Source organism: Cyclopterus lumpus, chromosome 1 (assembly GCF_009769545.1).
Source record: "Cyclopterus lumpus isolate fCycLum1 chromosome 1, fCycLum1.pri, whole genome shotgun sequence".
Lineage (NCBI taxonomy): Eukaryota > Metazoa > Chordata > Actinopteri > Perciformes > Cyclopteridae > Cyclopterus > Cyclopterus lumpus.
Window position 1 is genome coordinate 10,660,556 of NC_046966.1, and position 15,698 is coordinate 10,676,253.

General features: G+C 42.5%; 2 protein-coding genes across 2 annotated transcripts; both read right to left on the bottom strand.

The window, feature by feature from the left end:
- Window positions 1-1,028: 1,028 nt before the first annotated feature.
- syngr2b (synaptogyrin 2b) lies at window positions 1,029-6,831 on the bottom strand. Its single transcript, XM_034543292.1, has 4 exons — window positions 6,560-6,831; window positions 3,589-3,826; window positions 2,679-2,815; window positions 1,029-1,951 (listed from the first exon to the last, which is right to left on the bottom strand). The coding sequence occupies exons 1-4, from the start codon at window positions 6,668-6,670 to the stop codon at window positions 1,694-1,696; spliced, it is 744 nt and encodes a 247-aa protein (XP_034399183.1). The 5' UTR covers window positions 6,671-6,831; the 3' UTR covers window positions 1,029-1,693.
- A 142-nt stretch (window positions 6,832-6,973) lies between these two features.
- On the bottom strand, window positions 6,974-15,677 carry si:dkey-93h22.7. The gene is made up of 23 exons (XM_034532757.1): window positions 15,516-15,677; window positions 15,403-15,429; window positions 14,851-15,132; window positions 14,424-14,720; window positions 14,031-14,303; window positions 13,585-13,917; window positions 12,937-12,990; window positions 12,737-12,847; window positions 12,606-12,630; window positions 12,425-12,479; window positions 11,356-11,608; window positions 11,242-11,271; window positions 11,007-11,133; window positions 10,742-10,917; window positions 9,847-10,033; window positions 9,050-9,156; window positions 8,686-8,958; window positions 8,288-8,593; window positions 8,100-8,201; window positions 7,988-8,015; window positions 7,445-7,487; window positions 7,216-7,281; window positions 6,974-7,129 (listed from the first exon to the last, which is right to left on the bottom strand). Exons 1-23 carry the CDS (start codon window positions 15,553-15,555, stop codon window positions 7,043-7,045), a joined length of 3,282 nt encoding a protein of 1,093 aa, XP_034388648.1. The 5' UTR covers window positions 15,556-15,677; the 3' UTR covers window positions 6,974-7,042.
- Between the last annotated feature and the right edge of the window lie 21 nt (window positions 15,678-15,698).

A 15,698-nucleotide genomic window follows, 5' to 3' on the forward strand; every position in this document is an offset into this window, starting at 1 on the left:
AAATATCAAATTAATAAAGTAACAAAAATATTAGTAACATTGCCATAACTGCCATATTTGGACAGTAAATCTAAAGGCACAATTTAGAGATTCTGTCAGTTGGGTGATTAAAGTTGTTTAATGATGAGCTGCAGTCCTCACCAGCTGATGAAGATGCTGATTTTAAATGTCAACTGAAGAGCTGATTTAACTGATCTGAATCTAGAAAATCAGCCTTTGCAATAAAAAAACGCCACAAGGGCAGCTGTGATGAACATGTTTACCTTTTAATATTTAATCATGGCACATTTAATGATACATTTCTTACAGTACAAATAATGAATCAACATATGTGTTTCATGTAGATGTCTTCAGTGTGGTACCACAATAGCATTATATATATATATATATATATATATATATATATATATATATATATAAATAACCACATTAATTGACTGGTATGTCATTTGCAGATCTAGTCAGTTTAAATCCAAATCTGATGATGACCTCAGGTCAACCTTTGAGCATCACTTTAGCCGAGCTACAGCAGCCAGACTGTCAGGCACAAAGTAAACAGTAGTCTAATGAAATGTGTTGTATTCTCACTGTAGCAGGCTGAGGTGTTAATCTGTCGTTGGTAAAGAGACACCCGAGGAAGTGTGTAGACGCTCTGTTCGCAGCTTAAGAGTGAGCCTTCCTTCTCGTAGTTAATAAGTTACTCTTCAGTAAGAGGACATGCTCGGTTGATAAATCTGTTCAATACGTGCAGTTATCTACATTCTCTTCCCCCCATCTATCTGAATGTTAAAATTAAAGGGCAACACCGAATATAAATGTACAATAAACACCTCCAGATTGGCACACGTAACCCCCTGTTACCAACACTAATGTGTTATATCCACGATAATCAGAGTTCAAGAAATGGAGAGGTTTTGTGTTTTCTCATGTCACCATCATCAACGGCACATCAAGAGTGGTCTTAAAGACGTTGAGATGGTAAACCCAGGAGCAACATTACGGTCGCACAAAGATTGGAAAACCTTCTCTCAAGGGTGATTTCATGATTTTATGGCTACGAAACTTAACTGCACAAACTGTAGAGAACCCATGTTTTACAAAGAAACTAAATCACAGGGGGACATTTGGCTTTCTAGTGGTATTTTCCCACTGTAATTTAATACATGAACTGTTGAAAGGTCCTCAAGACATGCACTGAAGGAGAAACCTCCACCAAACCAAATAACCAAAGAACATTAGGCACATAGAACCATTAAAATGGCAGCTTTGTAAGGTGACATCTATGTACAAATGCAGATTATCAGGTTCCACCAGAGAGTAAAGAGGAACACATTCTCTATGTCACATTATAAGTGACCTTTGACCTCCTGGGTACATTCTATCTACCTCTCTCCTTTAGGATCAGCCCACTTGAGGTAAAAAGTTGCATCTTTGCACACAAGTTGAAGGTTGGATTCTTAACAGTCAGCCTGACGTCTTGATATCTGACCGCCGACCCTTTAAATGTAAACAGCGGTGTCCCTCGTCTCTAACTTGCAGTTGCACTGCTCAGGCTCTCAAATTGGACAACACTTGGAAAAGTGTGTTGAATCAAATATAAAACCACATCAATATGACACAGCTCCGGGTCTGTGCAGTGCAACTACAATCAGTGGACCATCAGATGATCTGGTCCATGTGACCTCCCTTTGTCTCAGTGGCTGGGCGGTTGGTAGTCAGCGTCTCCTGGCGGCTGGGGGCTTGGCGTGAAGGGGGGCTGCTGGTGCATGTCGGGCACATTGCTGGGGTAGGCGTTGTAAGTGGTAGGGGTGTAGGTGGTGGGGTTGTAGGAGGTGGGGGCGTAGGTTGGAGGGTAAGGGGTGTTGTGATCTGCCCCGTCGATGAAGGTCGAGATGGTTCCTTCATTAACACCGCGGCGGAAACGGACCAATGCAAAGTAGGTCAGGATTCCCTGTATAATGTAATGAAAATGTCATGGTTAAATACAGTTACTTTGAAGACTTCAAACTGTTTTATTTTACAATATTCCTGAGGATGTTTCAAAACTTTTTTATGATTTAAGTATTTTTCAACTTCTAACTGAACTGGTTTCACTTCGTGTGAAAATAAACTTGCAGAGACCTGAGGCTTCTTAGTGGAGACAATCCACCAAAATGACATTTAGTCGGTCCATGCTTAACATTTTTGCAACATGTGTGATGGGTTTGAATCTTCTGAACACCCTTATGATTACATGTCCAGAAGACAAACGATAAGCAAATGTTTTCCATTTGCTCTCAGCTATTATTGCAACTTAAGGTTAATAGAAGTGTTGCACAAGATGGAATATCTGCGTGAGAGCAACTTGATTATAGTTTCTACAAATACAAGGTGTGCTGTTCAGCAGCTGATGCTGAAGAATCAAATGTCAGAGGTTCCCACAAGTAATGGAACGCACCATCCTGAAGGACTTTTACAAACAATATGCGACTTCATGTGTTATGATGCAAAAGTCTGTCTACCTGATCCATGATGTCTCTTAAGCAAGCTTTTGTACAACACTAGCACAGTGGTGGCTTTAAAGGAATGATTTTACGTTTTGGCGAATATGCTTTTAAAAATTCTTGCAGAGAATTAGATGAGAATGAAATTCTGAGACATTTTTTAATAAAAAAAAAGACAACAGCAGTCCTGCTCACCCATGTGGCGATAGAAAAGAATGAGAAGGCCACAGTGGCTCGTGCGGCGTCCTGTGGGACACCGGTGACATCATGAGTTTTAGCCCACTGACTGGCCAACAGGCAGAAACAAGCGAACCAAAGGAAGCACCACACCCCTATAGAACACAGAGAGACACAGATGCACAAACACACACAGATATGAATTATTGTTTTGTCCCCCAGTGCATGAAAATATATATTAAAAAGTGTGAAAACACGGATTTGAAAATAAAAGTCCTGTGAAAAACATACTAAATACAACGCCAAATGAAAACAAAGGGCTCTCCTGTTCTCCATCTGCTCAAATCACCACAAGCTGTTTTTTCAAACTACCACTTCTTTGTCTTCTTGAAGAATGACTGACTGTGAACTGTGGCATGTACAGCTGATGCATCGTGTGCAACGATGAATAATGCATGTTATGTTGTGTCAGGAAGAGAAGCAGCGGTCTGTTGCACATTACGACAAATCTCAGAGGCCTTCTGTATCGATACGACATATTGTCACCTTGATATGTGGTGAAACGTGTTAGCAAACATTAGCTAATTTTACCATGAGATACAGAGGAATATACTTAGCAAGTACTGGACAGTGGGATTTTAAAGGTTTTTTTCACTGTGAACAGCTGCTCAGGTTGAAGCTGGAAACGAGGTTGATGAGAGCAGTGAGTGAACTAAAACTGGGAAGTCGTGGCTTGTATTACCAAAAACAATGAGCTGAAAGAAGCTAAAACACTACCAAAAAAAATACTTTTAATGTGGGTTCATCACAATGAGCGACACCTTTCACACTACACAGTCAGTTGATTCACTGTTAATATAAATATATGAATTAGTGCAGCTTTAAGGCTCTTTCAAAACAAAAATATACTGTTAATGCTCCTGCTCACCTGAGAATACCAGGTCTGCAATGACAGCGTACTTCCTTTCCTGTGCGTTGCTCATAAAAGGCAAGTAAACGTCCACCACCAGGAAGGCAACACATGCCAGGAAGGCAATCACCCCGATGGCAACAGAGTAATGACACGCTGAGTCGTTCTGGTTGAAGATGCACTTTACCTCGGCACTGTGGGTAGAGTTGATGTAGCCCTCTGTTGAGATGGAAGCAAACACCACCAGGGCAAATATCTACATTGAATCAGAGAAAAGAACAAGGTGGCCTTCAATGATTTGCAAAGGCACAAGAATAAAGTGGCTTGTTGAAGTAACATTGCGCTGTCCTTTCCAGTTTATCCATTAACTTCCCATTGCATACTTTACAGTCCTGCTGGTCTCTATTGTTTTGAGGCTGATTCGCTACCTTTCAGGCAGCCTTTGGTTTCACTTCATAAAAGCACAATATGAAAATTTCCAAGCAGAGAACTGAAGCCTTACTCAAATAAATAGGCAATCCACTTTATCATTGCTAAAATTCAGTTTGAAAGGAGGGACCATTTGGAAAGCTCTTCCTTGCATTTGAAGAAACTCTGACAGGAGCTCTTCTGTCACAAACTCAACCACAGAAGAAGAATAAAAGGACTTTGGCCTTCATGCAAAGAATATGTGATTTCTGTTTTTAAAATTTTATTATAGCGCTTACTGTTACTACTTACTGTGAGTTTCTTAAACGCATCAACAAAAGAGAGTAGTCCAGACACTTACAAATGCATTTATCAAGTGACAACATTTGCATGGTGCAGGTGGAGTACTGAGAGCAAACTTTACAGAAGACATTTGTAGAGAAGAGGTTTGTTGCCGTCTCCTCTGGTTACCCACCTCACCATGTGACCTACTTCTGAGTGCAGCTGCCTGTCATGTGACTCCAGAGACGCCACAAACTCCACTAACAACACTCATAATGAGACTGGGAGGAGGATAGAGAGGGACTGTTTAACTGGTGGGAAGCAGGACGAGGTGAGAGGGAAATAGGCCACAATCCTGCTGATGTGATGAGACGAAAAGTACCAAAAACTAGCCAAAGACATTAGGGAAGTGAATGTGTTCCAAAACACAAGACAAGATTAGATTAGAAAACTTTATTAATCCCCAGTGGGGAAACTCATTTGCCAGAAAAAATTCATACAGACAACAATAGACAGTCCACAGAGCACAACAGACAAGAAACACACAAACAAGGAACAAACAACAGTGAGACAGAGGAATCCTTAGTGGAACAGATGGATGTTTCTGTGCATTGTGACGGCAACATAATCGGACAGATGGAAAGTGTTTGTATGCCAAGTGACAGATGTCATAAACATGTATACAAAAAAAAGCCCATATGTTCATACAGTATGTTTTTTGGGGGCTTGTTTGTTTTGCTGTGTCAGATGGCATTAAGCACAAATAACACTGACACCCTCCTTCTGATGATTTGTGTTTACACAATAAATAATAAGCCACCAGAAAGTAAATATCTACCTTAAATATGTTGTTTCATATTTAACAATCAGAACAGCAGGGTCAGCGAAGGGTTAGTGATGTTATTCAACACCTTAAATGAGCAATAGCCCCTGTATGCATACTTTCCATGTTCCAGGAGCAGGTGTGGTGCATTATGGGGCCTGTAGGCAGTGTTACAGACCGAACAATCCTCTCTTGTGTCATAGGTGCAGGTTTGTTGAAGTAAGATTAAAATCACCAGAGATACATGGTGATCTAGGCAGTGTGTATTTGAGATGAGTTGAGCACAGCTGCACAAACGTCTGTGTGTGTTGAGGGGGAGACCAGTGGCACAAAGCGAGGGCCAACGGGAGACCGGTATCACCTTACCTGCCCATCAGCTCCTGTTTACCAGTGACACATAATCTCACATACATTTTCCCAAACACATAAACACTCTGCAGTTGGGGCGGCCAAGGGCACATTCTGTCCTCATCTACCATGCTGGATAACATGCTACAGTATTCTTGTGTAGCAGTGTGTTTTCTCACCTACAATCATCACCCTGCATGTGCATTAGCTAGAGGCCTGACAAATAGCTTACGCTCCATGAACCTAGTAAATGGAAATCAACCATATAGTCTCTGTAATCTAGGACATGAGTTTGAAGGGAGAAGACAGCAGTCACGTCCAATAAAACTCACTCAAAATCAGGATCCAAATGTTTCACCAGGGAGGTGTTCAAGGACTACAGTTCAAATCCAATCCTTCAATCCGTGTGCTCACACTCAGGGTTGGACAACAATACATTCTATTGCACAACCTGTCTGGTTACAAGTCATGTTGGACTTTCCAGATCAGTGTGTTAACAAAAAACAACAACATCTTTGCCACAAGATTTGCCTAGTAACAGGTGACCAGCAGACTATAACAACTTCCTAGAACTTTTCTTGGGACATAACACCTCCGTTTTATGCAAATAAACTTAGTCAGTGCAACCCCTTTGGTAACAACTACGGTCATGTTACCATTTAAATAAATACACTCGTGTGGAAGTCGGTCTTAAGAAGTTACACGTAATCTTCCTCTCTGGTGAGCACAGCTCCAGTGTTACAGACTGCAGAGATCTCTAAAATATGAAAATGATCAAACATATACATATATATTCCTAGTATATTAAGTTGGTGTGTTGCTTCTAGCTTAGTGTCTGACAGTTTGCGGTCTTTTGTTGTCTGACAACAGCAGTGTTGACCTGTGCTGTCGCCGAGCTGCTGTCATACACCAGCTGCGTGCAACATGACGCCCCGTAGAGACGCTGCACATAGTAGCCTGTTGTTCCTCCAACTCCAATAGAAATAGAGCTTCTAATCGCTCCACGGAGTCAGTTTACGCGCTGCAGGCCAAGCGCACCTGCTCACAGGCCATGTTGGCTATGACTTCTGGGTCGTTTGAACCTTTGAACATGCGCTGTTGATTCTCGTACGCCCCCAGCCCACTCACCCAACTGAGTATCCGCACGATGGTTTGCGGTTGTCGGACAAACTTGTAGAAGTCGAAGCCTCCTCCGGCGAGCGAAGCCCCGTACGCACTTGCACCGCCCTTCTCCTCCATGTCTCTCTCCCGTTTCACAGGTTCTCCGGAGCTCACGGGGTGGGGTTTCCACCGATCTGACAGGACAGCTCACTAAACTAAACTACACTAAACCGCTGTCACCTCCTGTCGCGCTGCTTCTCCAGATGAAGACCAGTGCCACCCAGAGGAGCTGCTGCGCGTCAGAGGGGCGGAGTTGAGCGGCGAGAGGTCAGGAAGCGCGATCATGAGTGACTCTTGTCATTATTTTTTAACATCCCAAATAATTCCAAGATTGACAGTCTTATTCATCATCATAATGAAAAGACGTGACAGCACACAACATCACGAGCAGATGTTTATTCAACCACAACAGCCTGTTTATAAACTTCCATTTTGAAACCGTTTAAACCCTCAGGGTCCTTCAACTGGTTTATCTTCCAACGCCTTCTTCTTCTCTTTCACAATTTCGGGCCATTCTTCTACAGAGGTCTGAGATGCCTGAGGAGAGAACAGAGTTTGACTGCTTGTTTAAATAACCGGCTCACTGGTTGATTACTTTCATAATGAATTCATTTAGTTCTAACCAGATCAAATGCATCCCCTCTGGTCGTTTCCACTATATCCGCATTTTCATCGTACTCTGACGAATCCTGTGAGGACAGAGAGAGAGAGAGAGAGAGAGAGAGAGAGAGAGAAAGAGAGAGAGAGAGGTTCAGTATTTATCCTTATGGAGATTACATAGTGTGCATAGGGAAAGTGGCTCATGTGAGAGTGGGTGAATTTGGGGAAGTGGAGACAGAAATGTTGACTAACCAGCTCGCCCTCATATGCAGCTACATTCATCTCCAAGCTCAACCTGAGAGGAGAAAAAGAAAGTTGTCACATAATATGTTTAATAAAGTTACAGGTGAAAACATTGTTACAATGCCATAACATGAATGTATTATAGGCATTGTGTACATTCCACAGTTCACAGTTCACACACCTGATTCAGAGACACTCATCATATTTCCATTTGACATCTTCTGGCAAAGAAAACCCCCCAAACAAATAAAACAAGCTGGAGGAATTGAGTATTTGGCATTGACGAATCATGACGTCAGATAATTGATCATTAACATTAAAGACCGGAGATGAACCGGATTCTAAATGATCTGTCGCTGTTTTGGACCTTTTATGGCACACAACATGGAGCACTTTTTCACATGTATGAACTGTCAACATCTTATTCTTCCTTAGTAAAAAAAGAGGGACAACTGAGCGAGGAAGCACATCTTTCTTCAAAAGAGAAAGTAATTGTGAAATGTGGGCATAATTTTCTTAAAGGTGTCAGATATAAACAGAGACATAACTCACAGAGACTTTCCTCCATTCCGCCTTCGCCCTGCAACAAGAGTAAAAAAAGGATGAAATCTTATAGCAATGAGGAGGTAGCTACACCGAATAAAAACAGGACTCCGAAACTCACTGTACATTGCTCCAACCAAACAACAAATAGAGACCAGGACCACCAGGAACGTAAAACATCCAAAGACAACTGCCACCATCAAGACGGGGAGACGGTTCAGCACTGGAGGAGCAGAAGAAGAAGAGGAGATAAAACCAGATCTCACCTGTGTCAAGGATGTTTTACCGAACTCAATCAGTGGATGATACCTTCTTTATCCAAATACATTGCATTGCTGCTTATGGAGCTTGTGTTGTCAAAGCTGTCGGCCACTTCACAGTGGTACGTTCCAGCGCTGCTCCTCCCCACAGACAGCAGGAGTATGGACTGTTCTGGAGGCTGGTTGACCGCGTAGTAGAAGGTTCCTCTGTCACGTAAGAGGGTTTTGTTGAGGAACCACTGGTACCGAGGAAGAGATCCCTTTGCTGCCTTGCAGTAGAACCTCAGGCCGACCACATCGTAGTTTTCTCCAACGTCATAGTCGTAATGTATTGTCACGGGCCCACCAACCGGGACTGTTGGAGACGTTATGCAACGCAAAGAGACATTATGGACAAATGTGAAAAAAAAGCTGTGTTATGTCAGCAATTTCAAACAATTCACATACCAACTTCCAGTGGAATCCATTGACTGAATTCGATGTGGTCTCCATTGTTTGCCTGGCACTGGAGCCATCCCAAGTGCTGGCCCAAGACCAGTGGAACCTTAAATGTTGCGATACTCCGTTCAATCGTTATATTGGCGACCGATTCCGTCCTGTTGTACAGTGAAAAGGTGACAGGCGGAGTCCCTTTTGTTGACTGACACGTGACCTCCGCAGAATAGTTGTGGGAATCTTCCTTTAACACGGTGAATGAGATGTCAGGGGTTGACACTGCCTCTGAGGGAGTAGGATGTAGGAGAATGTAATGTTGTTCAATGAAACCACTTCTATAAACTTTGAACCTGATAGGTTATTCATGGCAGCTGACCTTTGACTGTGATCATAACTTCAGAGCTATTGGAGGTGAAGATGTCTGTTTTGTTGAAGTGGTTGGTGGCGACACACATATAGGATCCGCTGTCTTTAGAAGTGGTTCTGAGGATGGCACAGATCATCCCGTAACGTATTACTCCTTCAGTTAGAAACAGCATGCCCACGCTCACATCTGCCTCCGACTAATTCCAAGTTGGAAATATTGTAAATGTAGTCTGACACCGATATCTGATTGTACCGACAACAGTGAGCAGCAAACTACTCCTTTAATAATTCTCACACAAGTTATTCCTACTTTGCTACTCCTACTCCTACTACTACTACTACTACTACTCCTACTACTACTCCTACTACTACTACTACTACTACTACTACTACTACTACTTCTACTACTACTCCCACTACTACTCCCACTACTACTACTACTACTACTACTACTACTACTACTACTACTCCTCCCACTACTTCTACTACTACGACTACTTCTACGACTACGACTTCTACTACGACTACTACTACTTCTACTATGATTACTACTACTTCTACTACTACTACTACTTCTACTACTACAACTTCTACTACGACTACTACTACTTCTACTACTAATACTAATAATGCTCTACCATGTATGCAGTACTGCCTTCCAGCTAGAATCACAATGCCAACTACATAGCAACACCCCACCAACCACCTATAGGGCCCCAGTTTTATGTTCGTACCAGTACGCCACAACACCAGTATGCTCACAACACCATGGCCACCACAGTAGAATCTCAATGGGATTCCACTTACCTGTACATCAAGAGATGGCCATCTGCAACACAGTGGAGAGGTGACTGAGTGACAGGATGACTATTCTGCAGCCACTTGTAGGAGACGTGATTTCCAGCGATGACGTCACAGTGTAGATCTAGTGTCTTCCCCTCAAAAAAGTCCACTGGACCGGATCGAACATCAATCCCTGCACCCTTCACTGGCTCTGCAGGACAGATACAGCAACAGACTGAGATCCTTTCAAATCAACAAGAATTATTACTGGACGGGCGGGAAGTAAAAAACCTTTTGGTGTCCAAATATAATTTGTGTAATGTGGCTCAATGGATGGCAATGTTGTTGTTGAGATATTCAAACAGGTCTAAAGTGGTGGACCACCACAACACAACAACGAGAACAACAACTACTATTGGATGGACTCAAAATTCTGTACAGACATTCATGTTCCCCGGAGGATGAATCCCACTGACTTTGGTTAATAATTGACTGTCCCGACATCATATTATAGGGCCATCATTGTACTACTGTTTCAAATATGAAAACATGATGTTTTTTCTTGAGTTAAACAAACAGCTGGGCGGCAACATGGACAGGAAATAACGTATCAAAACATTTATTGAAAGCCCTGTTAAATTTCCACAATACTAATGTAATATTTTGTGATCCCTTTGTTTAGTTATTTTCTTTATTTAACCAGGTACAAGTCTTATTGGGATTCAAAAGTGAGATTTCACTGTAAAAGTAGTTACATAACTATTAATGTAACATAGCCAGTATGCCCAAGCTAAGAAAATGTAATCTTACAAAAACATGTTTGATACTTTTACGGGCACAAACGCCCCTAATGCTCGATGTTACTGCTACAGGGACGCCCTATTACATATAATACATCCCTGGTGATAAAGAGACTCACCAACAACCTTCAGGTAGTGTGTGTAGCTGACAGTGGGCTCTATGTTCGAGTTGTTTTGAGCCTTGGCCACACACTCCAGGCTGCCCTCATGGTATAGTTTGATTACCATGGGGATTATCGCAATTTCCCCATTCAGGGAGGTGTATTCGCCCAACAACTTGTCATGGTTATCCTCCCTAGAAAAGGTTGATAATTAAAGGGATTTTCTATCATTACTTAATGCATTTTAATGCTGTGGTTAGATGTAATGTCAGCAAATACTCACTTGAATAACTGCAGCAGGATAGTTTCATTCTCTGGGTAGATTTTCAGTTGACACTTAATATCGACAACGCTTTTCAACAAAGCTTCTGAAGGGCCAATAACTTCTGGGCGCCCCAGAATGGACTGGCCTGTTAAAAATAAAATAAAACTGCACAAAAACTCAACAGAAAGAATCAGGAACTACACAAGTAACTAAACATGTAAAAACACACATTTAAATAATATAACTGACTTACTTAACTGACCCTTGCTACAGAAGCACAACCCTGTAGAGGAAGAAGAAATCAAAAACAGGTTCATATTGTGAAATACTGTGTGTACTGCAGTGCAGTTTGTGTTGAGTAGCTTACCTAGTATGACCACAAAGAGGGAAGCCAACATTCTTGAAGAACAGTCTTTATTACAGCTATAAAGCTCAAATATGATTATGTTATGCAGTGTTATGCAGGAGTTTTGACAGTTTTGAATGGACGGTTGAGGCACTGCTGGTGAAAAAAGTCTGCACACACAAGCACACGCACATGCACACACGCACACGCACACACACACACACACACACACACACGCACACTTAGAAACGTGCAAAGGTCTGATAGTGATACACTAACCCCCGCCCTGCAGTGCCCCCTCCTAACATAAGATCAAGTCATTTCCTCAGAAGTGTCATGTGAGTATCAAAACAACATAAGTTAGAGGATTTGTGAGGATGAGGGTGAGGGTAATCAAGCATCCTTTATTCCATTGGTTTAATTGAAGAAAAAGACCAACAACACATCAGTTAACATTTTAATTTTAGTTTTCAAACACATAGTATGCTGTAGTCTTTTTTTAGTTGAATGCTCCACACGTTTCTCATAAGCAATTTGGGAGCTGAAGAAAAGTCATTGTTGCAGGACAACAAAATATAGCGGCAGATTATGTTAAATTAGCATGAAGATGTGATCGAAATCACCTCTTCAGGTTCCTTCTGTGTCATACTGTGATCTAGAGAGAGGAGAGAGAACAGTCACGATGTCTTCTTGTTTATTCAGGGTTCAAATTGTTTCTCATATTATTAAAAACAAAACAATCACTTCATTCCAGCATACAGAGATGGTCAATAAAGTGTCTGTGTGTGTCTGGTGTAGTTATTTCCCGAAAACGGCTGAGAAAGTTAATGGGATTTTTTTGGGTGAAAATGCAAACCTTTTAGATCAAGCATTTTCAACTGAAAGTGTACCAATTAAATATTATGTACATTTTTTACTATATTTAGTACCAAATGACATAGTATCCAGCAACTTTACAGATACATATCAGTTATTTTCAATATATTATAGGAGACTAAGGGACCTGTAAAGTAAAGCATTACTGGACAGTATGTTATATGTCACAAATCATATAATTCTAAATCGGTGTGTGTTATGCACGCCTGCATACCTGATTCTGAACATCAAAGATCTGTAGACGAAGTATCGTCCTGTTCGCCTCCTGACTGGGATGTGGGTGCAGATAGAGGAAATTCATCAGAACTGGGATAGGAAGGCACAACCATTGGTGAACAGGCTGATTTGAGTTACAGAACAATTAACTTTCTGAGGTCCATAAAGACAAAGCTTACTTTGTTGTAGCAATGTGGGCGTGAGCTGTAAAAGAAATGAGAGGTGGAGACATAAGAGCAATTAGTATAGATTAATTTACACATTTACAGTGGATTCTCTGTTGCACATATACACACACGCACACACACACCTTGCTTGTGGTCAAACATCTTGTACACACAGCCTACGCCCACTGCCAACATCAGAAAAAGGAAGCAGCAGAACGCTATGTTCAGGATCTCTATGGTGTTCAGGAAAACCTCTGTGGAAGAAAAGGGACAAGGCAATGAAGTATTACATATTGTAGAGGCAGCATGTAAGGCTTTCAAATATACAATGTGTGCTTTTTACTTGGTGGTGGTTCAGTGGAGGATGTTGCTGGAGACATGGAGTTATGGATCCTGTCTGATCGAGAGTAAAAGTGTGATGTGGGATACTAAAGAGCACAAAACCCCACACAAAGAGGAAGTTTATAAATATAAATGTTACGGTGCGTCTGTATTCAAAATAAGTTGCACAAGAAGATTCATAACACTGTCAGTGTCATTTGCATGGTAAATATGAAGCTGGAGACAGCTGCTGGTTAGCTTAGCATGAAGACTGGAAACGGGGAAACAGCTAGAGTGGCTCTGTCCAAAGGTAACAAGCTCCAGCTATTAGCCCCTTTAAGGCTCACCATTTATCTTGTTAGTTCAACCTGTACAAAATTTGAGAGTAAAAACAATTTCATGAACCTTAACTTCCGGGAGTTGCCTGCAACCTCACAATGACGGCTAAACTCCAGTAGCTAAGTCACTGCACCCCAGTAAAAGAATAACATATTGTTTCTATACAAACATGTCAGTTAGTGAGCATTAAGTGTTTCGATAGTCAGATTTGGTGACCTTTGGACAGAACCAGGCTAGATGTTTCCCCCTGTTTCTAGTGCTAATGCTAAGCTACGCTAACCGACAGCTGACTGTAGATGTATTTACTGTCCAGACATCTTGCTGTTTTCACCTGAGACTCGGACCAGCACGGCTGCACTTTCCACCCAGGGCCCGGAGTCATTGTAGCTGTCCCTGGCCCTGCAGCGGTAATACCCAGACTCCTCTGGGCCAAGCTCGGCGAGAACGAGGGTTCGTCTACAGTCAGTTAGGGCACTGTGATGCCGGATCGGGTGAATATGGGTTTCCACATGTGTCTCAGAGGGAAGGCCAGAGTTGTTCAAGAGCCAAGAGATGTAAGGGAAAGTGCCTCTGCTGACTTGGCAGCTCAGCTTGGCAGCAGCCAGCTTGGAGTCAGCACTGTAGAGATATTCAACTTCCACTTTCACATCACCTCCGACTGGAACTGGAGGAACGAGGGGGGGAGGGTTTAACGACAGAAAGATTCATCGAGAGTGAAAAGTCAGGGGAGCAATCACAAAAAGACATATTTCCCACACATGTCGGTGTAGTCCATACCCATTTCCAGAATCACAGGCTTACTCATCAACTCCTGCACCTCAGTCTTCACCCGACATCGAGCAACGGCCATGTCCTGCCCGGGTACCATGGCAACGGGGAACCAGGCAACAAGGGATTGAGCAGCTGTGGCAGATCCCACTTCTTTGTCATCGACTAAAAGAGAGATGTTTACCGGAGGACTCCCTCTTATTGACCAGCACGTCACGTTGCCACCAAGACTGGTTCCCTCTTTGGAGATGGAGAAAGAGATCCTTGGTTTTGAAACGTAGACTGATGGAGGAACAAAGAGTGGAGAAGATGGGCACAGGGATGATACAGTATGTTAGGCTGAAGGGAAAACACATCTAACCTACATTTCAGGCAAGTGTTGTGTTTCTTTTTGGCACACACCTTTGACTGTCACCTGGACCTCTGAGCTGCTGGAAAATCTCCTGGTGTCCTGCACCCTGGACCAAGCCATGCAAGAATAGTACCCAGCATGCTCTGGAGTCACCTTCCCAATCACTAGCTTGTTCCCAGTGAGGAGAAGGAGGGGAGAGGTTAAAGATGTCAGTTCCTTCCTGTTGAAAAACCAGGTGTAGAAAAGGTGGGAGCCCTTTGCGACGCTGCAGCTCAGTACAATGCGTGACCCCTCATGTGCGACTGGGGGGAAGGGTTCAGATGTCACTCTGGTGTTTGATGCTGGAGCTAGGGGTTTGGGAATGATGGGTGGTTGGGGAGGAGAGACAGAGGTCAGGTTCTGGAGTGTCTCCAGTAAAATAAGCCTGTTATTAAAGCTCCAACAGGAGGAAGGTGTTTATCTGTGTCTGTCACTCACTGACTACACTCAGCTTGATGCTGTTGCTGACTCCTGTGCTTCCTTGTGTCGTCGCCTTGCAGTGGTATGACCCCTCCAACGATGCAGCGACCTTCAGGTAGAATGAGGCCGCTTGGTCCCCTTGGAGATCAGCGACTGTGGCGATAAGGACGCTACTGTCGCTAATCAGCTCATAGGTGACTGGCACAGAGGACGCAGGTTTAATACACCGGAAAGCCACCCTCGAGCCGAGGTAGGCCTTGTCAGGACCAGTCAGCACCGGGCGAAGAGAGATCGATCCACCTGAAAGACATGGAGCACTGGGAGTTTAGGTGGAGCCATGAAATTTACCCATAACAATTTTTTAAAGATAGCAGCTACATCCACTAATTATTTTATTTCAGGTTTTGAGATGAAAGAATAATATAAATTTTTTAAAGAGAGCAGCTACATCCACTAAGTATTTTATTTCAGGTTTTGAGATCAAAGAATAATATCTGAAAAGTTCTGAACCAAATAAAGATCAGTCAGCTAAGCACCAGATCTTACGAAGCTCCACGGGAACAAACTTACTTATCCGGATGAAGAAACTTGCCAGAGCTGAAAACACAACAACATATACAAATAAATTCATCAATAAAACGATGTATTTATGTTTCCCTTTTAAACTTTGTTGATTAACTCACCCAAAATTGGCAGCAAATCTAAAGTTTGTAGATTCTTCATCCCAGCGCATTTCTCTTTGACATGGTTTCTCAATAGTTTGGTTCAGAGTACCATGTGTGTGTGTGTGTGTGTGTGTGTGTGCGTGTGTGTGTGTGTGTGTGTGTGTGCGTGTGTCCTTATGATTGCGTTAACGCTAAGGATGT

Coding starts and splice junctions, on each gene's coding strand:
- syngr2b (XM_034543292.1), bottom strand. CDS start 6,670: ATGGAGGAGAAGGGCGGTGCAAGTGCGTACGGGGCTTCGCTCGCCGGA. Junction 2,816..3,588: donor TGCAGACCTGGTATTCTCAG/GTGAGCAGGAGC, acceptor TGTGTTCTATAG/GGGTGTGGTGCTTCCTTTGG. Junction 1,952..2,678: donor TCTTTTCTATCGCCACATGG/GTGAGCAGGACT, acceptor TACATTATACAG/GGAATCCTGACCTACTTTGC.
- si:dkey-93h22.7 (XM_034532757.1), bottom strand. CDS start 15,555: ATGAAGAATCTACAAACTTTAGATTTGCTGCCAATTTTGG. Junction 10,918..11,006: donor ATCCTGCTGCAGTTATTCAA/GTGAGTATTTGC, acceptor AACCTTTTCTAG/GGAGGATAACCATGACAAGT. Junction 7,282..7,444: donor CTGCATATGAGGGCGAGCTG/GTTAGTCAACAT, acceptor CTGTCCTCACAG/GATTCGTCAGAGTACGATGA.